This window comes from Triturus cristatus, chromosome 2_1, assembly GCF_964204655.1.
Source record: "Triturus cristatus chromosome 2_1, aTriCri1.1, whole genome shotgun sequence".
NCBI classification, from domain to species: Eukaryota; Metazoa; Chordata; class Amphibia; order Caudata; family Salamandridae; genus Triturus; species Triturus cristatus.
Window position 1 is genome coordinate 631,968,595 of NC_140581.1, and position 23,002 is coordinate 631,991,596.

At 51.2% G+C, this 23,002-nt stretch overlaps 1 protein-coding gene across 1 annotated transcript in view; it reads left to right on the top strand.

Annotated features, from left to right (window-relative positions):
• Positions 1 to 23,002, top strand: part of PPIP5K2 (diphosphoinositol pentakisphosphate kinase 2) — a 1,583,220-nt gene that overhangs the window by 1,406,947 nt on the left and 153,271 nt on the right. Inside the window, exon 26 of the mRNA XM_085632565.1 lies at positions 19,510 to 19,656. Within this exon, the coding sequence (XP_085488691.1) occupies positions 19,510 to 19,656 (147 nt within the window). The remainder of the gene's footprint in view (positions 1 to 19,509; positions 19,657 to 23,002) is intronic.

A 23,002-nucleotide genomic window follows, 5' to 3' on the forward strand; every position in this document is an offset into this window, starting at 1 on the left:
CTGCCATTCAGGGTCTCAGGCTGTCTGCTCGCACTTTAAAATGGACTCCATGTGCCCTAGGTACATACCCAATTGGTAAGGATCACCTTATTGGACCCTGTACAGTGTACCCTAGGTACCCAGGGCATAGGTGTACCAGGGGCTGCAGCATGTATTATGCCACCCCTGGCCTGGTCTTCCATTATGACACAACTGGCTGATCACTCAGCTGGGGCAAGGTCGTGTAATCACCCCTTGCTTAGGTGTAGTATTCCTATACCTACCTTATATATAGACACATGTGTACCTATCAGCCACCCCTATGGCAGGCCTTAACAATCCTTGAGGCAGAGTGCTTGGTAACATGTGAGATGGTGCTCTAGCATGAGCTGAACCTGTCTGCAGCTTTCGGAACCATGTCCTTATAGCTGTTCTATGATATAACCTACCATATACTCTTAAAGTACCTTATAATCTTAAACGATCATGGTAACTATGGTTTGGCTTTATCAAAGCATGTCGTGTAAGGTGTCTAACACTTTGGAATAATACCCCCATACCATTTCTGGGGATGAGTATATTATTCCTTCCTTCTAGAGGGAGAGACATGTTAAAATCCTACTTTGCTGTTTAACTCTCATCAAAGCCTCAGCATCACAAAATGGATGCTGCTGCCACAGACACAAGTCTGACCTGCTGCTGGGAGTCCTTCCAGCGAGGGAGGCTTGGACAATGGGTTTCCTGCCTTGGGAGGTGCGAGCACCACCCTAGACAGCATTTAGTGTATTGGAGCAGGGAGGGTTGAATGAAACGAGACACAGCCTGGGGCACACAAGGTGTCCCATGCATAGTCCAGTTCAAACCGGTGCTGGAGCACTCCAGCCCCAGCTCTGGCGCGAAACTGGACAAAGGAAAGGGGGTGTAGCCACTCCTCTTCCTGGTCCCACCCATAGGAGGGACCTTGCAGGTAGCCCAGCCCACTAGCCCAGTATATTAGTAGCTAGTTGGGCCCTGCTAAATTAGATTAACCTGAATTTGCAACTTGAACAGAAACTCTGGACCTTCGACATTCGACCTCAGGAAGAAGACTGAAGAAATCTCCCTTGTGGCCAAGGAGTGACCACCCTGGGCAACCAGGCACATCCAGCGACCACTGCTTGCTTTGCGACTGAATCCTACGAGGGATGACTGCAGAGACTGACCAGCGCCGAGACTTCCAGACACCTCTGAACCAGATCCACATCTCCAGCGAAGCTGAGACCCGTGGAGGCGACGAGGGACGTGGGACCGGCGACTTGGGAAAAGTGGCTAGTAACTGACTAGCGCGACTTCCGAGGCTCCCTCGAGGCTGTGCTTGGGTAATTGAGAAGCCCCACTCCCGAACACCATCTGCAAAGAAGACCAGCTCCCCACACTTCACGTGTTCTGCGTGGGGCCCTTCTGCACCTGTGTTGCTCGACGTGTTGTCCGGTTGCTGGCCCGTTGGCTAGTAGCCTCTGCAACGACGAACCTTTGTATTCCACCTGCTGGTCCGGCTCCTCCAGACTGGCACCTGCTCCTCTGTGAAAGAGAAGCACCCCAGACCTTCCTGGTCTGCACCAGAAGCAAGTCCTCCATCCTGCGTGGGTTCCGCTTGCCAAGGCTTGTTGGGTCCTGACTCGACTTCGACGCCGCCGACAGCAAGAGCCTTCGTGGGACAGCTCACCTCATGGTCCTGGTCGTCCTCGACGTCTCCTGGTACCCGTGGCTGCTGCGACAAGCTTCACCTCTTCACCTGCATCTTCACGACATCGCCTGGTTCCTTCCTGGTTCCTTCCCGGCTCCTGGCTGGTGACCTAGACTCTGTCCCTTCTGCTTGCAGGTTCCTTCCTTCTTGATCCCCACCTTGGGATCCACCGGACACTCTTCACTGACTGCCTGTCAGCAACTTTCCTTCAGGCATCCATAGAAGTGCACGACGAAACCCGACGCAAGTTCACACCTATGCACCCGCAGCCCGTGGGCTAGGTAACTTGGGTACTTCGGTGCTCAGAAGGGTATTGACTATCCTAGAGTCTAGTTTCCGAGTCGAGACTTTCTGCTATACCAGAAGTGTCCTAAAACTGCTTATTTCTAACTGCTAGTGATTCTATCGACTTTTACGCATTACGCGTGAGTGTTTCCACTCTGCACCTGAATCCCGTGGGCCTCCCACTTCCTAACTGTTGGTAGTATAGTGTAGCCCCAGCGATTCCCTAGGCCTATCCTGTGTTCGTGACAGTGGTCCTTATAACACTTACTTAATATATGGTTTGCGTGGCCCTTAGGGCCTAACTGTATTACTTACCTGTGTGACTTAATGTATGCTTAAATAAGACTGTGTTGTACTTACCTCGAATCTCATAAAGAGTGCCGAGGGTTTGCTTAGAATAAATACATTCTATTTTTATATATATCTGTTGTGGTGTCCTTTCATTTGGTATTCAAGGGATTACATATGGTATAACAGCTGGCTTCACATGCCATTCAGAGTTTAGCCTAAGACTGCTCTTGTCCATGCTACCACTAGGATAGCTGGTCTATAAGGTTGACTTTACAACCAATCACCATAAGAGTTGTTTGGACTGATACAGGGTGTACACTAGAATTAGTGACATCATATATCAGGCCAACTTCTCACAGCTCTGAACTGGGCACGGAGCGTCTGGTATCCTGAGCTACAGAGCATGGCAATCGATCCTCTGATCAGGCTGCCCCTTCGCGAGGATCTTCTGTTGGAAGAGCTGGGGAGGGTTCTCCACCTGAACCTGTCCATTGTCCGCCGCCTTACGTGGAGATTGAGCTGCATCAGTTGACAACCTTCCTGCTGAACTCTGTTTTCTTGGCAGAACTAGGCATCCCTCCACTAAGACAGTATACACCTGCCATTGAAAAACATTTGTGGTATCGTGTGCAGGAAAAGATGTTGATTCCCTTTTTTCCCCCTTTCTGAAGCATTATTCTTCATTGTTTCCCTTGCCCAACAGGGATCTGATGTAGGCACTCTTTAGGGCTATCAATCTTCTCTTTCTGCCTTTTTGTCGCTGCCTGACCAACCCTCATTGTTCATGTCCCCTATTGTTCATAGTTTCTTAAAAGATCTTTCCATCTCTTCCCACCTTCACCATTTGTTATGCCTTAGTGGGACATTACACTGATTAGGACTTTTTTAATGTGTGCTCCTATAGAACTTTTCCATAATTGTCCTCTTAGGCTTCTAACAATCAATACAGCCTTTCTTATAGCAATGACATCTGCCCATAGAGTGAGTGAGCTGCAGGCCTTGTCATCCAAGCCGCCTTACCTCTCAGTCTATCCTGACTAACTGGTGCTTTGTGTGGGAGCCTGCTTTCTACGGAAAGTGGTCACCTCATTTCATGTAGGCCAATCAATCACCCTGCCTACCTTTTACGCTACTCCCCACCCCTTTAAGGATGAGGAGTGACTCCATCATCTGGACCCATTAAGAGCATTCTTGTTCTACCTTGAGCGCCCACAACAGTTCTGGGTGGATGACAAATTCTTTGTGGGGTATGTTGTTGTGAAGACGGGTCGGGCTGTGTAAACGCCGACCTTCTCTTGATGGGTCATGCTCTGCATCAAAGTCTGCTATGCACTGGCCAAGAAGAAACCCCCTGAAGGTTTGCAAGTTTACACCACCAGAGCTAAAGCTGCGACGACTGTGTTAGCACGCTTAGTTCCAGTTCTGGCCATCTGCCAGGCAGCAACATGGGCTTCCTTGCACACATTCACCAGACATTACTGTCTGAACAATCTAAAAGAAACACGTTAGTTAGATTCCTTACCTTAGTATATCCCCAGGCGTCAGGCTGGATCCGGTAAGATTTTTCGTCAGCAGTACCCTTGCGCGTCGGTAGGCGTCGTCTGCGACTCCGCGTCCGTCGTCGGCATTGTGATCGCTGGTCTGACGTCGTCGGAGTACTTTGACGCCGCCCTCGCGTGCTGACCTCTGTTCTTCTTTTTTCTGTGCCAGTAATCGCAGATCCGGGAAGAGCATACCCTTTAGTCACTTTTTGACTAACTTTTTTGACTTTTTTGGTCTAGTCTTTCGAGTCGACCTCGACTCCTGGTGCCGGTAGGGATGCCAGGGTTCAAGCCGCGTGACGCCTGTCACCGACTGATGTCGGTTACTGACCACCACCGACGGTGCCGCAAGCTCCTCGAGATCCAGCAGTCTGCTCCGACCGCTCGAGTTCCCGGTCAAGGAGGAGGTCAAGGGACCGGTCGCGAAGCCATCACCTCTCGTCGGGTTCGAAGTCCTCGCACTCAGGTAAGTCGAGGCACAGTAAGAAGAAGTCGAAAAAGCGACATCGCTCTAATGACTCCCCTTGCCGGTCGCGCGACTCGGCTGAGGGTTCGGGTGGCACCACCCACGCAGCTCTGTTGGAGCCGCAGGAGTCGCATCCGGCCCCATACCCTCCGGTCCCTGGGCCTAATGCGACTTCGGGCGAGATTTGGGACTTCCGCCTCATTCCACCGTCGAGGCCTGCCGGTGCGCCTTCGGGCCCCGCAGGCCCGACTGGGAGGCCTCGCGAGCCGGCGGCTTCGGCCCCAGCGCTGTCGTCGACTTCGGTCCTGACGCCGCATGTCCCCGTGGGATCAAGGCCTGGATCCCGGTCGATGCCAGTTGACCTTACGACCCCTCCGCTGGTGCCGACCCCTATGGTGCCGCCCCCGGCGCCGTCTTCGGACGACGCCGTCCCCAGTTTTAGCCCCGGTCAGGGTCCTGCATCGGAGCGGCGCCACCTGGCGCCGTGTCTGGCGCAGATGGATGAGCATTTCATCTACCACCCGGCTCCGTCCTTTCTGCCTGTATACCAGGAGACGGATGACGGGGACGACTGAGAGGAGTCTGAGGACCCTCTGGCACAGCAGTGCCAGTTAAGTCAGGACTGGGCAGACAAGCTTGGGGATGCCAGTGGTCTCGACACTTCGCCTGACACTGGCTTCATCTCTCCTCCTTCCGTGGCTACGGAGGAGGGTGCAACTTATTCTGTGGTGCTGCGCAGGGCTGCCGAGGCCCTTCACCTAGAGCTCCCTCCAGCGGCTGTGAGGACTAACCTCCTCACTGTGGTGCTTTAACCGCCAAAAAGCTCTTCGGAGCCTCTACTGCAGTTCAATGAGGCCCTCACTGACATTCTGATGGACACTTGGTCCAAGCTCTCCACAGTCACTCCTGTGGACCGGAACGTGGCCCTGTGCCACCGCCCTTCCCCGGGCGACCCCAGATTTCTGTCAGTGCACCCCACTACTGAGAGCCTGGTTATCCAGGCCTCTACGTCCCAGACCGCCTTCCCGTCCGCTCCTCCGGATCGGGAATCCAAAAGGTTGGAGCAGTTTGGGAAGAAACTGTTTTCATCCCTCAGTTTGGGGTTGCGGTCCATTAATACCGCGTGCCTTTTGGACCGTTATACCCACTCCTTGTGGGATACGGTGGCGGACGTGCTGCCCCAGTGTTCGGAGGAGACCCGGACACGGCTCGCCCAAGCTCTTGCTGAGGGGTGGGATGCAGCACGGTACTCCATCCGATGTGGGCTTGACACCACGGACTCGCTAGGTAGAGCGATTGCGACGACGGTGGCGATTTGTCGCCACGCCTGGCGGAGATCCACAAATTTTTCTGGAGATGTCCAGAGCACCCTAATGGACATGCCCTTCGATGGCCGTCGCCTTTTTGGCGACAAAGCGGATAGTGCGCTGGAGCGCTTTAAGGACTCCAGGGCTACGGCCAAGTCCTTGGGCCTCACGGGCCCGCGCCCGCTAACTTCCGCTTTTCGCCCCTTTCGTGGCCAAGGAAGGGGCGCCTCTGTATGTCCGTCTGGCCACAGGCCGCAGAACCAACCTCAACGCGGACGTGGATTCCGCCGCGGCGGAGCATGGGGACAGAGAGCCGGTCAGCCCACATCTGCTCCCGCAGCATCTGCCTCGAAGCCTTCCTAGTCCGACCTTTCAGGCCCTTTCCACGCCAGTGGGAGGCAGAGTTCGCCATCACCTGCTCCACTGGCGTACCATCACGTCGGACAGGTGGGTGCTGCAAATCGTCCGAAGGGCTACTCCCTCCCCTTCGAGGCGACCCCTCCAGCCATGCCACCGCAGTACCACCGCATGTCAGGGGAGCACTTGCAACTTCTGCAGGAGGAAGTTACGGCCTTCTTGGCCAAGGGGGCCATCAAGCGCGTTCCTGGCCCAGAAGTAGGACGGGGTTGTTACTCCCACTACTTTCTGGTTCCCAAGAAGGGCAAAGGGGGCCTACGCCCTATCTTGGACCTCAGGAGCATCAACGCCTTCCTCCGGAAGGAAAAGTTCAAGATGCTCACTTTAGCTCAGGGTCTGGCTGCCCTAGACCCTGGAGACTGGATGGTAGCGTTGGACTTGCAGGACGCATATTTTCACATCCCCGTCCTGCCGGCCCACCGGCGTTACCTGCGGTTCACTGTAGGCCACAAGCACTTTGTTTACCGTGCTCCCCTTCGGCCTCACCAGTGCCTCGGGTGTTCACAAAAGTGATGGCGGTGGTCGCAGCTCATCTGTGCAGATTACGGGTTCCAGTCTTCCCCTATCTCGACGACTGGTTGTGGAAGGCGGGCTCGCCCCAGGCGGTCGTCTCCACCTCCAGACTACGGCCAACCTCCTGCATTTGCTGGGGTTCTCCATCAAGGTGCCGAAGTCACATCTGAGTCCCTCCCAGAAGCTCCTTTTCATCGGAGCGATTCTGGACTCGGCGCAGTTTCGGGTCTTTCCTCCCGAACAGCGGGTTCGGGATATTCAGGGTCTGATTCCGATCTTTCAGCCTTTATCCCGGATTTCGGTCAGGATGGTCCTACGGCTGCTGGGTCTGATTGGCTCCTGCATCCTAATGGTACATCACGCCAGGTGGCGGATGTGGGCTCTGCAGTGGGACGTGAAGTTCCAGTGGGCTCAACATCAGGGCAACCTGTCCGACCACGTCCTTATCTCGGAGGGCACTGCAAGACAGTTGCAATGGTGGTTCACGGACCGCGATTGTGTCAGTGGCAGATCCTTCTCCCTACCCCAACCGGAACAAGTGGTGGTGACGGATGCGTCCCTCCTGGGATGGGGGGGCCACATGGGAGAGGCGGAGATCAGAGGCCTCTGGTCTCCGGCGGAGTCCCGGCTCCATATCAACCTGTTGGCGCTGCGGGCGATCCAGCTTGCACTGAAGGCATTCCTTCCCTCTGTCTGGGGAAGTGTAGTGCAGGTGGTCACGGACAACACCACCGCCATGTGGTATTGTAACAAACAGGGCGGGGTGGGGTCGGGGACCCTTTGTCAGGAGGCTCTGCGCCTCTGGACATGGCTGGAACATCAGGGCATCACCCTGGTGGTTCAACACCTGGCGGGCTCTCTGAACGCCAGGGCGGACGAACTCAGCCGCCGGTGCATGATGGATCATGAATGGCGTCTGAACTCGGACGTGGCGCAAGGCCTCTATCGGCAATGAGGAGAGCCTTGGTTAGATCTATTCTCCACCGAAGAGAATGCGCAATGTCATCAGTTCTGCGTGTTAGAGTTTACAAGGCGGCACTCGCTCGGAGACGCTTTTTGTCGCAAGTGGAGTTGCGGTCTGTTATACTTCTTTCCGCCTATACCACTTCTGCCCAGAGTGCTGAAGAAGATCAGGCGCGACCGGGCCCAAGTCATCCTTGTGGCTCCGGATTGCGCATGAAGATACTGGTATCCCGAGCTACTCAGTCTGTCCATCGATCCCCCGATTCGACTGCCTCTTCAGGAGGACCTTCTGTCGCAGCAGCAGGGGACGGTCCTCCACCCGAACCTGTCCAACCTCCACCTCCATGCGTGGAGATTGAGCGGCGGCAGTTGATGCCATTTGACTTGCCTCCTGAAGTCTGTGATGTCATTCTGGCAGCCAGGCGTCCCTCCACTAAAACGGTATACGCCTGCAGGTGGAACAAATTTGTGGCATGGTGCACAGCAAAGGCTGTGGATCCCCTTTCCGCCCCTCTTTCTGAGGTTCTCCTCTTTCTTCTTTCCCTGGCCCCGCAGGGCTCTGCTCTGGACACCATCAAAGGATACCTTTCAGCTGTTTCTGCCTTCTTACGGCTTCCTGATCAGCCTTCTCTTTTCGAGTCCCCTGTTGTTGCTAGATTCTTCAAAGGCATTACTCACATTTTTCCTCCTGTCCCTTTCGTAATGCCTCAGTGGGACTTGACCCTGGTGTTAACCTATCTGATGTGCGCTCCTTTTGAGCCACTCCATAACTGTCCTCTTCGTCTTTTGAGTCTGAAGACTGCTTTCCTGGTTGCCAATACCTCTGCCAGAAGAGTGAGTGAGCTCCAGGCTCTTTCTTCTAGACCTCTTTTCCTCTCTGTCCATCCGGACAAGGTTGTTCTAAGGACTCGTCCTTCCTTTCTTCCTAAGGTGGTTACTGCCTTTCACATCGTCCAGTCTGTTACCTTGCCCACCTTCTTTCCGCCTCCGCATCCCTCGAAAGAGGAAGAGAGGCTCCACCGTCTGGACCCAAAACGAGCGCTCTCCTTCTATCTGGACCGCACAAAACAGTTCCGGATGGACGACCAACTCTTTGTTGGCTACGTGGGCGCTAAGAAGGGGCGGGCAGTGCACAAGCGGACCATCTCTCGGTGGGTCATTTTGTGCATTAAGGCCTGTTATTCCTTGGCTAAGAAGGATCCTCCTGTGAGGCTGAGGGCCCATTCCACTCTGGCCACAGCGACTACTACTGCCTTGGGACGGGGAGTCCCTCTGCAGGACATTTGTCAGGCAGCAATGTGGGCCTCGCTGCACACGTTTGCCAAGCATTACTGCCTGGACAGCCAAGTCCGGAGAGACGGCTTCTTTGGCCGTTCCGTTCTCCAGGACTTCCTGGTGTGATCTTGGTTCGCAGACCCACCACCGGGGTTGGTATTGCTGGGGTATCTATTCTAAGGTAAGGAATCTAACTAACGTGTTTCTTTCAGATGAACAAGTTACTTACCTTCGGGAACAATATATCTGTAAGAAACATTAGTTAGTTAGATTCCTTACCGACCCACCCATCCTCCCCGTTCTGCGAACTGATATCTAGCGTTAAGGTCATCCCTTTCAGGGTCCTAGATTCATGGCACCAGTGTTGGTTTCTTGCATGGCTCTGCGTTCCTGGCACATAAAGCTATGTACAAGAACTGACGTCAGCGCGCGAGGGCGGCGTCTAAGTACTCCAACGTCATCCCGGCGATCACGACGCCGACGACGGGCGCGGAGTCGCAGATGATGCCTACCGACGCGCAAGGGTACTGCTGACGAAAAATCTTTCCGGATCCAGCCTCAACATTTTGGACCTGCAGGACTTTCTTCTGTAACAGTGGTCTGGAGACCTACCTCCCGGGAGGTATTGCTTGGGGATCTTTTAAAAGGTAAGGAATCTGTGGTGAGAAGTCTCTATCAGATGAACAAGTTACTTAACTTTGGTAATGCCTTATCTGGTAGAGACTATATCTAGCTGCAGATTCCTTACCGACCCACTCATCGTCCACGCTTTACAAACAGATTTCTAGGAACAGGGCTAGTTCCTTTCAGGGCCCTAGTTTTCCATTCCAGTGTTCGGTGTTCTTAATGACTCCTTGCTTCTGGCTTGGAAAGTCATGAAAAGAAATGGATGTCGCCACGCATATGTGGTGCCTATATATGTGCAGCGGACGTCACTTCCATAGCGAACAACACCGATAACGCACGCAGAGCTGACTGACGCCACAGGGGTATTACTCACGAAAAATCTTCGAGATCCAATCTGAAGCATGGTCAATTCAAAGATAAGGAATCTGCAGCTATACATAGTCTCTACCAAATAAGGCGTTCCCAAAGGTAAGTAACTTGTTTTTTCTGATGTATACATCTGCCTGTGGATTCCTCACCGTTTGAATTACCCCTTGCAGCAGCATTCACTGAAACTTTTTCCTAGCTCTCAGACATCGACAAGAACGTCACAATGACACGGTTCCGCTCGCGACTCTGTATGATGTCATAGGAGCCATAACAAGACCTCCTTGGCGTGCTGACGTCAGTTCCCTTTTTTCCGTGTCGTCGACGCGCAACTTTTTTTTCTGGGACTCTCCATTTTCTTTGTATAACTTTGTTACTGCTTTCTTCCTTGATGGAGCAGTGCGAAGGCTACTTTGAAGAAATCGGGTTTCAAGCCTTTCAGTGTGGGGCCATATGTCCATCACGGATCCCCATGATGACTGTCTCTGGTGCCTGTCGTCGGATCACGATGTCGAGGGTTGCCCATCCTGTAGGAGGATGAATCTAAAGGCACTGAAGGAGCGGGAGGCAAAGCTTTTCATGGCCCAGGCGAAGAAGTAGAAGACCGGCCGCAAGAGGTTGAAGTTGTCAACTTCTCATACTTTGAAGTGAAGAAGCATAAGGTCTCGGCATCCGTCATCGAAGGGCAAGGCTTTGAGGTCGGCTTCTCCTGTTAAGCGTCGTCATGTTAAAGATGTTGTCTCTCCGTCGCCTTCACCTCTCCACAGGCGACTCCAGCTCGCTCTCCGACATTGAGGGATTCGCCGGCGCCAAGGGAGTCTTCTCCTGTTCCTGCGGCTTCCCATGTTCTGGCCCAGGCGCCGTAACGACAGCCCAGTGCACAGCCTCGGTTGGATCCAGGCCCAGCTGTTCCGGATCCTTATCCAGCCTTCCCGGGTTCGGGAGCCAATCTGTTGCATTTCTTAATTGCAATGTTTGGCATGTTTGCCAAGGCAGCTCACTCTACAGGTGCGCCGTCTGGCCCCGTGGGTCCGCTTGCTTGCAACTTGGGCATCCCCCTGGAATATGCCCAGACACCCTTTGTGCCTTTCATGCCTTCGGCTCCCACATTGCAGTTCCTAGCACCAAGGTTTTCGACGCCAGTTCCACAGTCTCTGGCGCCGTCTGGTGTTGCTCTGACACCTTCCCGGCTTCGAGTGGCGACTTTGCCCACTTCTGAGGGTCTTCCTTCAGTGGCGCACCTGGCGCCACCGACACCGATCCTGAAGTTGCAGTCCAGGAGGGAAGTCCAGAGACTGCTGGAGGAGAAGGAGTACCGTCTGGATCAGGCTGAAGAGGGGGAGATCCTCGGCTCCGTGGATGAATTTGAGGGCCTTCAGGAGCCAGTAGCTTGGACACTTCCCCGGAGTGGGAGCTTTCTTCCCTGAAAGGTTTGCCCTCATAGGACGTTGCCCTATACCATTCTGTTATCAGGAAGGCTGCTGATCTTTTTGATTTTCAATTGTCCACGGCAGAGGTCAAGTCAAATATCCTGACTGAGGTGTTACTCTCTTTCTTCTGTAAATTGAGCCGTTGCAGCCTTTCAATGAGTCTTTGACAGAGCCAATTATGGAGGTGTGGCAGAAGCCCTTATCTCCCCCTGCTGTTTTGAGAACAGTGGCTAGACGGTATAAGCCAGCTCCGAATGATCCGGCTTTCCTTACCACTCACCCTTCACTGGAGAGCTTGGTGGTACAGGCTTCTTGCTCTTCCAAGCAGTCATGCTGGATCCTTTCCCACCACTCCAGGGATAGAGACTCAAAAAAACTGGAGCAGTTTCCCCAAAAAGTTTTCTCCTCTGCCAGCATGGCCTTAAACTCGAACTATGCCACGTGATTGTAGGGGAAGTATATCCATGCCTTGATGGACTCTGCTAAAGAGGTGGCTCCTAAGCTGCCTGAGGATGACAGTGGACACTTCATAGAGGTGTTGGCAGATACACAGGCGGCTGCCCGTCAGGTTATCCAGTCAGGGCAGGATCTGTGGCCAGGGTGATGGGTTCTTCTGTGGCCACCAGAAGGCATGCTTTGCTCAGGGCTTCGTGATTCTCTTCGGATGTGCAGGCTACTCTACTTGATCTGCCTTTCGATGGGCCCAGTCGTTTTGGTGCGAAGGCAGATTCAGCTCTGCAGTGCTTCAAGGACAGTAGCGCTACTGCAAGATCATTGGGCCTGCAGTCTCAGCCTAGGGGCTTTGGATTCAGGAGGTATCGAGGTCTTGGGAAAGCAGCTTCCTTTCTGGGTCGCCAACGGCCGCAGCAGCAGCAGAACCCTCTGTACAGGTCGTACAGAGGAAAGGGTAGAGGCCGTATGCTGCGGGCCTTCCAGCAACAGTCCTCCTCTACCTTCCCACCGCCAGTACCACAGGGAAGCAGCTCTAGATCCCCCATCTTGGAGCATGTTGGTCCCATAGGAGGCCGGGTGTCCCATTTTCTACAAAATCTTGAATTTTTACCTCAAGCAGGAACATTTCAAGATGTTGACCCTGGCTCAGGTTCTTCTGGCGCTGCAAGAGTAATACTGGATGGTGTTGATCGACTTGCAGGATGCGTATTTTCATCTTCCTATCCTGAAGTCACATCGGAAGGATCTCCGTTTTACGGTGGTATCTCAACACTACCAGTTTGCGGTCCTTCCGTTCGGTCTTACGTTTGCACCACGAGTCTTCACGAAGGTGATGGGGTGGTAACAGCTCATCTCAGAAGGTTGCGGGTCCCTGTTTTCCCCTATCTGGACGACTGGCTGCTCAAAGCGAGATCGCCGGAGATGGTGCTGCGCCATTATAAAGTAACACCGCGGCTGTTGTTCGACTTGGGTGTCTTGATAAGTGTACCCAAATCTCACCTGGTGCCCTCTCAGCGCACCTGTTCATAGGGGCATTACTGGAAACTACTGTGTCGAGCTTTTCCGCCTCCGCAGAGGATCCTTGACATCCAGGAATTGATTCCTTTGTTAAACGATGGAGCGGTTGTTCCTGTCCTGAAGATCCTAAGCCTGCTCGGTCAGTTTGCTTTCTGCATTATGTTGGTCAACCATGCACGCTGGCACATGAGGGCTCTCCAGAGGCGCCTCCGTAGGCAATGGTGTCAGCACAATGGAGATCTTGGGGAGATGGTCAGAATCTCAGGAGACACTGTGGCGGAGTAGTCTTGGTGGGGTATTTCGGTCAACCTGTCTCAGGGGAAGCCTTATCAACCTCCTCCACGGTTGGCCACAGTGATCACGGATGCCACCACTCTAGGGTAGGTGTAAATCTGGGGGATCAGGAGGTCAAGGGTCTTTGGTCTCCAGAGGAAAGGTCGCGTCACATCAACCTTCTGGAATTGCGGGCAATATTCAGGCTCTCAAGGCCTTCCTTCCCACCTTTCGCGGTCGGTCAGTTCAAGTCCTGACGGACAACACTACTGTGATGTGGTATATCAACATGCAGAGAGGAGTTGGGTCGTATCGTCACTGCAGAGAGGCTCTGGTCTTGGGTCAGGACCACCAGATTTGTGTAATGGCAAATCATCTGGCCGGGGTGCTGAATGTGCATGCGGACAGTCTCAGTCGGCAGTACTCAGCTGACCACGAGTGGAGACTTCACCCGGAGGTGGTTTGCTGCATCTTCAAGTTGTGGGGGTCTCCTCGGGTGAACATCTTTGCCACTCGCGAGAACACGCACTGTCCGTCGTTTTGCAGTCTCCACTATCCGAAACAGTGAGAATTGAGGGACGTGTTTAAACAGGATTGGAGCTTTTGGCTTCTTTACGTGTTTCCTCCTATACCCTTGATTCCTCAGGTTCTGAGGAAGATTCGCCAAGACCGGGCCCAAGTTATGTTTATCGCCCCTGATTGGCCAAGAAGGTTGTCGAACACAGATCTTCTTCCCCTCTCATAGCACCCTCTTCTCCGTCTTCCTCTCAGGGCAGACCTCCTCTCGCAGTCAAAGGGGCAGGTTCTACACCCCCACCTCCAAAGTCTGCAACTTCATGCCTGGAGTTTGAACGGGGCAACCTGAGCTCTTTCTCTCTCCCACCGGATGTGGTGGATGTTATTTTATCGTCTAGAAGACACTCCACCAAATCTGTTTATTCCTCTAGATGGGTTAGGTTTGTGAAGTGGTGTGGAGAGAGATCCCTTGATCTTTTGAAGGCCAATTTATCGTATGTACTTCGTTTTTCACTTTCCTTGGCCCAGCAAGGTTGTGCTGTTGCGACGTAAAGGGCTATTTGTCGGCCTTCCTTTGTTTGCCAGACCAGCCGTCTTTATTTAAGTCTCCCATTGTCATGAGGTTCATTAAGGGCCTCACCAATAGGTGTCCTCCCACTCCCTTCATAATGCCTCAGTGGGATTTTTATTTGGTTCTTACATTTCTGATGGGTCTCCTTTTGAGCCTCTTCATAGTTGCCCCTTGAGGCTGCTTTCGTTTAAGACTATTTTTCTGGTGGCTATCACCTCAGCCAGAAGGGTGAGTGAGCTGCAGGCTCTTAGCTCCAAGCCTCCATTTACCTCATTTCATGCAGATAAGATGGTTCTTAGGACCAGAGCTGCTTTCCTGCCTAAGGCGGTTACTCCCTTCCATCTAGGAGAGACTTCACTGCCTGGACCTTAAGAGGGCAGTCAGCTTCTACCTGGATAGGACTAGGGACTAGAGGTTGGACGACCAGCGCTTCGTTGGCTATGTGGGAAAGATGAAGGGCAAAGCCATCCAAAAGAGAATGCTGTCCAGGTGGATCATCTTGTGTATCAAGATATGCTACGCCCTGGCCAAGAAGGAGCCGTCTGAAGGTTTCAGAGCTCATTCTGCTAGAGCAAAGTCTTCTACATTTTCTTTGGCTAGGGGTGTCCCTGTAGTGGACATTTGTAAAGCTGCAACATGAGCCTCCCTCCACACTTTTGCGAAGTATCATTGCTTGGATTCAGAGGTGAGGAGCGATGGCCATTTTGCACGGTCTGTGCTGCAGGACTTTTTGGTATGAGTGGGTGGACACCCTCCTCCGGGAGCGAGACTGCTGTGGGATTTGATTCAAAAGGTGAGGAATCCACAGGCAGATATATCCATTAGAAGAACAAGTTACTTACCTTCGGTAACGCTTTTTCTGGTGGATACAGTATCTGCCTGTGGATTCCTTAGTGAACCACCCTCCTCACTGTTGTCCACCTATGTATACCGAAAAGGTTTTTATTGTATAATGTGTTCCCCTATGTCATTTGATTGCTATACTGTTGGTTGTTGGGAAATGCTTTGGTTTTAGCTTTTCCGCTTTACTTGTATACTTGTGTATGTATGTTGTATACTGTCATAAACACTTTCCTTCCATGGAAGACAAGAATGGATCACACTCTTGATTGGATTATAACAGTCTTTGATGATTTATTTCTTTAACTAAGATTTTAAGTAGGAACCTAAACAGAAATGCAACGCATTTCGGTCTCCAACGAGACCTTGATCATGGTAATGCCCCTTTGTTCAAACAGCCGTTTTAAACAAATTTGCATATTACATCATTTCCGAACCTTTCAGGGCGTAATGCAAAGAAGCAATTTGTATTATGGCGAGGTTTTGTTTTTAATTTTTGCAAAATAGCAAGGCTAAGTAATATATAATGAAGATGTATAATATAGGACTTCAAACCCCATAATGCCCTGAAAGATTCGGAAATGAGCGTTACCGTGATCAAGGTCTCCGTGGAGACGGAAACGTGTTGGATTTCTGTTTAAGTTCCTACTTAAAATCTTCGTTAAAAAAGTAAATCATCACTGACTGTTATAATCCAATCCAGAGTGCAATCCATTTTTGTCTTCCATGGAAGGGAAGTGTTTATGATATTTACGGCGGTCTGGCTCGACCGCAGGACTACGCACCGTCCTAGAGCGCTATGGAAACCGGCAAAGTGAGCCAAAGGCTTTTGGATATTGTATACTGTGTATACTTGCATTATGTTGTCAGTCAGCCCCTTCCCCTCAAGGGCACGGAAAAAATGGGTGGAACTGACGTCAGCACGCCGACGAGGTCTTCTTATGGCTCTGATGACGTCATATGGCGTCGCGAGCGGAGCCGTGCCATTGTGATGTCCTTGTTGACGTGAGAGAGCTAGGAAAATGTTTACGTGGAATGCTGGCGCAAGGGGTAATCCACAAGGTGAGGAATCCCCAGGCACATACTGTATCCCCCAGAAAAAGCGTTACCAAAGGTAAGTAACTTGTTCTTTTAGTCTCAACTCTCTTTTACCAATAGTGCCAATTTATGCCTTCCAACATATCTGATGTCGACCATACAGCATCTCCAAAACGCAACATATGCGCTCCCCCATGATCATTTTTTTGTACATTCTTTACATATTTTGTTAAATACGTTGTATTTGTTTTATCATGCATGAGTATTGGCAGTATTGGAATAATTTGCCCCTTCAACCGAAGTATGTGCAAGACCACTTTGCACTTAGGACATCTCTAAAAAATTCTAGCTCCCTTAATAACCAGTAGATCACATGAATTCCTGTGTCTTGTGTCCCTTTTAAAACCCACCATAACACCCTGCATCCATTGCTGCTCTCGATTGCTACTGTTATAAATAATTCAAGAATGTAACATTAAGAGCATTTTTGTAACTCTTATTCTCGTCGTTTTAAATTCCCGAATAAATGTTTGTTCATTTAAATCAAATGCTATTCCATCTCATAAGGAATTTTATGTTTTTTGTCTTTTCATTAGTTGCACCCTTTATGATTTTATCACTATGTATTAAAGAAATATGGATATTGGAGAGCTGTAAATTACAAGGGGCCACTGTTGTAAGGAAATAACCTCAGCATAAAGTGTTTTATTAAACTTTTCCTAGTAAATTACTTTATTAGCCTTAAAAGGGACAATTCAAGAACATTCAGTTTCTATATAGAGTTTTATAGAATGAACACTGTAGAGTAGGTACCATGTGATTGCCTTGTCATTAATGATCGGTGTCTGAGGATATTTTACATTCTCAAAATAAATCGATCCTGTAGGTAAAAGGCAATTTGCCTGATGTTAGTGATTGATGCAGTTAACATTCCAAAGACAACTTTATTGCAGCGAATTCAGTGAAGCTCTTCATCATCTATTGCGAATGTAGAAGTGTGACGTAATGCACTTGTTTATTTTATTATTATTATTATTATTATTATTTTTAATCGGTTACAACTCCAAGTAAGAGAGATTAACCTGTTAAGAACGCTCATGGGTTGATGGATGTACCCAAGAGATCTGATCGTAACCCTAAGACCACAGGCCCAACCTTCCAGCGGCAGGAGCGTAGCTGTGATTCGTGGGGGTCTGAGCTTCAGATTTAAAAACTAAGAATCATCATGCCGCAGGGTGGAGTGGTGAGATGGGCAAGGTTTGGGATGGACTGATCCTACTAGGAACAAGGTCTAAACAGATTTGCATTTGTTGGGCCTCTGCCTAGAGTAGCACACTGGGCGAAAAACAGTGTGTTGGAATGATACCACAAGCAATTTTCATGTGCTGTTTTAAGTATCTATATGCACTTTTCTAGCACTTGCACTGTATTTTCTGCCCAGAATTCATATAGTTTTAAGTATCTATTTATACTTTCCTAGCATTTGCATTTTATTATTTCTCTGCCTAGAACTCATATTTCCTTCTATTATATGAAATTTCAATGTAGTGACTACTAGGCTTAGCATTAAAATGTTATTGTTTAAAAGGTACTGAATAGCAGGCTTAGCATTCGTATTATATTTTATTTAACAAATTGGGAAACTGGTTTTATACTATAAAGACAAAAACTTTACTTATCATGACCGGTACGGGGTGAATTATGGAATGATTAATTGTAAATACGCTTACCTAACATGTATGAACTGTTTTATCTTGAATCTTTTATGGGTTTTTTAAACCAAATAAAGATTAATGAATGCATGATACCCAAAGCTCTTGCCAATATTTGAACTATTTGCAATTGTTGCATTACTTTTTGGGTGTGTGTTGCGATTAAATGGGGGATGGGAGCACACTGCCTCACCTCCCAGCACAGTTCACCCCTTAGCATTGTGGTAAATGCAGTTCAGTGATTTCTTACTTGAATTTTAGCTGTAGTGGTTCACCAAAGTTGGTGCAGGTTAGTGCTGTGAATCTCTAGACACGTGTTTCTGGATATTATCCGTCTTCAGTGGAGATAAAAAACGAAAATTCCTTCTGGGGTTGCTGGAAAGGCTGCCATAGTCTCTCAGGTCTCAGTACCTCTCTCTGGCGCACAGGTGCATCGCCAAGAGCTCGTCAGCTCAGTGGCTCAAGGGAGCCTTTTCAAACAAATGGGGGATGGGAGCACACTGCCTCACCTCCCAGCACAGTTCGCCCTTTAGCATTGTGTGTTGCGATTAGTATGCCTGGAAAACTGAGGCTAGTGCAGATTTCCAAGCCTTCTGTTGGCAATATTTGTGCATTCCAAGAAGGGGGGGGGGGAGGAGGTGTGTGTGTGTGTGTTTTTTTGCTTTAAGTTCCTAATCCACAAAATTAACAAGTTAAAACCTCTTAGTTAAACGAGGACGATGATAACATCACCAGATACATAGCAGATCCGACTCGGGCCCCCAGACTCCACTCTCGAGACAAGAATGCATTTATTGGGTGGTGTCACACCCCAAACACCCACCTTCCCTGAAGCTATGTCCCTGTAAACGGGTAAACAAAACCTCCCTTATCTCCAAAACTATTTAAAAAATGATTGGGTTGTAAGGACTCATTATTTACTCATAAAATCAGTTCTGTTTGTAGCGGAGTATTCTCAGCTCTTAAATGTTGTTTGTACTTAAACTCTCTGGATTTCAATGTACACTGGCTAATGTACCCCAGAATTGTAGATTATAATGTCAAGACAATTAACTGAGTAGTTCCTTGGCCACTAACATACAAGACCTTTATGAGCCTTCGGCACTCCAAGGCGACTTGCAATATGGTTTTCAATGTACTTTTGGGTGCTCATAATACCATAATATTTGCGTTTTTACTTTGGATTCTGGGACTTGTAACTTTTGCTTCATTTTGTAAAAGCGTACCACAAGTCCCAAATGCAATGTAAAACATGAATTAGCAAATAGGAAAAATAAGTGTTGCTCAGTGTAACGTACTGTGTAGGTCTAGTAAAGAGGTACCTGTGGCCTTGTGTTCTTCACATGCTTTTTTTGGAGCGACAAAGGCTTCAGGCTGTCTGTAGGCCTTGTGGTCAGCTGGTACTTGTTAGCACCACAAAACAATGGTCTGAGCATGCATAGTACGTTTTTCTCTGACACCCTTCCAGCAGTATCCCCTATGTAGCAGACACAACACAGATAGCGAGAGGTGGTGGCAGTCGGATGCAGTCTCGTCAGTCGGAGGGCAACAGTCACCCCTCCTACAAGTGAAGTCGCAAAGGGCGAAGGAGGGTAGGCAGGAGTTAGTCTGTTGACTTAACTGCTCATTTGTAACAAGTTATTACAAGCGAGCAGTAAGAGGGAGATTATCTTCATCTATTTATTGTAATTTGAAATTTTGCTTGTGCATTTAAGCTTAATATCAAACATCACTCTATTGTGTACTCAAAATATATTGTAATTTATGTTATGCTGGCATCCTTGTGACTTTGTTAGAATTTGTTTTTGTTACACACTAAGCTCGGGCCTATTAGCCGTACTTCATGTATTCGAACAGATAGTTATTTTCAGTGTTCTAAGAAATGCTTTCGTCTATTTTGCAGGGTTTGAGCTGTACTCCATGGTGCCGTCCATCTGCCCCCTAGAAACACTTCACAACTCTTTATCTCTAAAGCAAGTGGATGAATTTCTCACTTTCATTGCTTCGCCCTCCAGCGACACTCTGCCAGAGACACCAACAGATGCTTCATGTAAGAGAAGTTTTATTTTGTCTCAAAATAACGATATGACTGTAGGCAGTGAATTGCTATTTAGGACGATTGTTGTTCATTGATGGATATATCTGAAAGAGACACGTTAGTGATAGATACCTTACCTTAGAATATCCCCAGGCGTCAGACTGGATCCGGAAAGTTTTTGTAGCAGTACCCCTGCGCGTCAGTAGGTGGTGTCATGCGGCTCCGCGTCCGGTACTGGCGTCAAGATGACGTCACGGAGATTACTTAGACGCCACCCATGCGCGCTGACGTCAGTTCTTTCTTTTTGCGCGCCAGCAAGCGCACATCCGGATAGAGCACGTACCTTAGTCACTTTTTGACTCCTCTTTTGAGACTTTTGTCTCCCCCATTTTTCTCCTGGTGCACGTAGGGATGCCTGGATTTAAGTCCTCTGGGGCCCTTCGTCGTAATATGTTGGTTGCAGACCCCAATGATGTTTGCCTCTACTGCCTGGAGACCGACCACGACCACCTGCCGAGAGTGTCGGGCCATGGCTCTGAAGGCCTTGAGGGAGCGGAGCTGGAAACTGCTGGAGGTCTGGCACTCGTCCCCACGCCGCTCCAGGAACCATTCCCGGGACCGCTCGCGGGGCCGCAGTCATCGCTCCTCAGGCTCGATGTCTTCGCCCTCGGATTCCGGTAAGCGACAACATAAAAAGAAGTCGAAGAAGCATGTTCGCTCTCCGACGTCCCCCCGTCGGTCCTCGGATGTGGACGAGGGAAACAGGGGTTCTGTACCTGTGGCTCCCTCGGAGCCTGGGAGTCCCGCGGCCTACCCACCTTACCCGGGTCCGTCGGCGACTCCCGAACAGGTGCCAGAGTTTCTTGCTACCATGGACCATCTTTTTAGGCCTCGGGCTCCCGCCGGCGTGCCTTCGGGCCCCGCGGTACCGTGTCCAGATCCAGTTGGCCCGTCTGCACCGCCGGCGGATCCAGCTTCGGCGCCACAGGATCCTGCGCCGTTGGCTCCGGCCCCACGAGGTCCGGCGCTGCAGTGTTGTGCCGTTCAATCCACCCTTTCCCCGGTTCCAGGACCATTTAGTTCCTGCCTGGGATCCGCATTGGGACATGGCGCTGGCCCGGTGCCGTTTCCGACGCTGTTTCTCCCTTCTCCGGCTCTGCCGCCGCGGCCAGTTCCTCCTGCAACGGAGGTGGAGCCTTCAATGACGCCCTCACCAATGTCCTATTGGGCACTTGGTCGCGACCAGCCACGGGGGCTCCTGTGGAAAAGAATGTTGCCAGGCGTCACCGCCTGGCGCCTGGTGACCCCGCTTTTCTGACCACTAATCGTACGCCTGAGAGTCTGGTCATCCAGGCGTCGACGTCGCAGAGTGCCTTTCCCACGGCTCTGCCGGATAAGGAGTCAAAGAAGCTGGAAGAGCTCGGTAAGCGGTTGTTCTCTTCGGCCAGCTTAGGGTTGCGGTCAGTGAACACCGCCTGCTTATTGGGCCACTATTCCCACGCGGTGTGGGATACCGTTGCTCAGGTGTTGCCTCAGTGTCCTGAGGAGGTCCAGGTCATACTTTCCCAGGCAGTTGCTGAGGGTAAGGATGCGGCTAAGTTCGCCATTCGGTGTGGTTTGGACACCGCTGACTCGTTGGGCAGGGCGATTTCTATGACTGTGGTGCTACGTTGCCACGCCTGGTTGCGCTCTACTGGGTTCTCGCCTGATGTCCAGAGCTCGCTCATGGACATGCCCTTTGATGGCACTCGCCAGTTTGGCGATAAGGCGAATGTTTTAAGGACTCGCGGGCCACGGCCAAGTCCCTGGGTCTTTCTGCGAAGAGCCCGGCCACTCCTGGTTTTCGTTCCTTTCGTGGCCATGGCAGAGGCGCCCAGGCACGTTCCTTCAGCAAGCCTGTGCAGAACCAGCCTCAGCGCGGACGTGGCTTCCGCAGGGGTGGGTCTGGAAATCTGCGCGGGGGTCAGTCCACCTCCGTCTCCGCTGCTTCTACCTCCAAACCTTCCTAATCCGAGCTTTGTGGAGCACCTCACGCCGGTGGGTGGCAGGATCCGCCACCACCTCCTCCACTGGCGCGATGTCACTTCGGACAAGTGGGTGTTGCAGATCATCCGCAGGGGTTACTCCCTTCCCTTTCAGTCCTCCTCTCCAGCCATGCCACCTCGGTGCCACCGCATGTCGGGGGATAACTTGGTACTTCTCCAGCAAGAAGTCACGGCCCTCTTGGCCAAGGGCGCCATCGAGTGCGTTCCTGGGCCAGAAGTAGGAAGTGGTTGTTATTCCCACTACTTTCTGGTTCCCAAGAAGGACAGGGGGGGGCCTGCACCCCATCTTGGACCTCCGGAACGTCAATCGCTTCCTCCGGAAGGAGAAATTCAAAATGCTGACTCTGTCTCAGGGCCTGGCTGCCCTCGACCCTGGAGACTGGATGGTAGCGTTGGACTTGGAGGACGCATATTTTCACACCCCCTTCCTGCCGGCCCACCGGCGTTACCTGCGGATCACGGTAGGCCAGGAGCATTTTCAGTTTGCCGTGCTCCCCTTCGGCCTTACCAGTGCCCCTCGGGTGTTCACGAAGGTGATGGCGGTGGTCACAGCTCACCTGCGCAGGTCGGGGTGTCAGTTTTCCCTTACCTCGACGACTGGTTGTTGAAGGCGGGCTCGCCCCAGGCAGTCGTCAACCACCTTCAGACTACGGCCAACCTCCTGCATTTGCTGGGGTTCTCCATCAACGTGCCGAAGTCGCACCTGAGTTCCTCTCAGAAGCTCCCCTTTATCGGAGCGGTTCGGGATTTAACGCTGTTTCGGGTTTATCCTCCCAAGCAGCGGATCCGGGATATACAGGCTATGATTCCGATCTTTCAGCCTCTGTTGCTGGTTTCAGTCAGGATGACCCTCCGGCTTCTGGGCCTGATGGCCTCCTGCATCCTGCTGGTGGCACATGCCAGATGGCATATGCGGGTTCTGCAGAGGGAACTGAAGTTACAGTGGGCGCAACATCAGGGCAACCTGTCCGATCATGTCTAGATCTCAGAGGGCACTGCACGACAATTGCAGTGGTGGCTCACGAATCGCGATTGGGTCAATGGCAGATCCCTCTCCCTTCCCCAACCGGAGCACACAGTGGTGACAGATGCGTCCCTCCTGGGATGGGGAGGCCACTTGGGAGAGGCGGAGATCAGAGGCCTCTGGTCTCCGGCGGAGTCCCGGCTCCATATCAACCTTTTGGAGCTTCGGGCGATCCGACTTGCACTGAAGGCATTCCTTCCCTCTGTCCGTGGAAGTGTGGTGCAGGTGTTCACGGACAATGCCACCGCCATGTGGTATTGCAACAAACAGGGCGGGGTGGGGTCCTGGA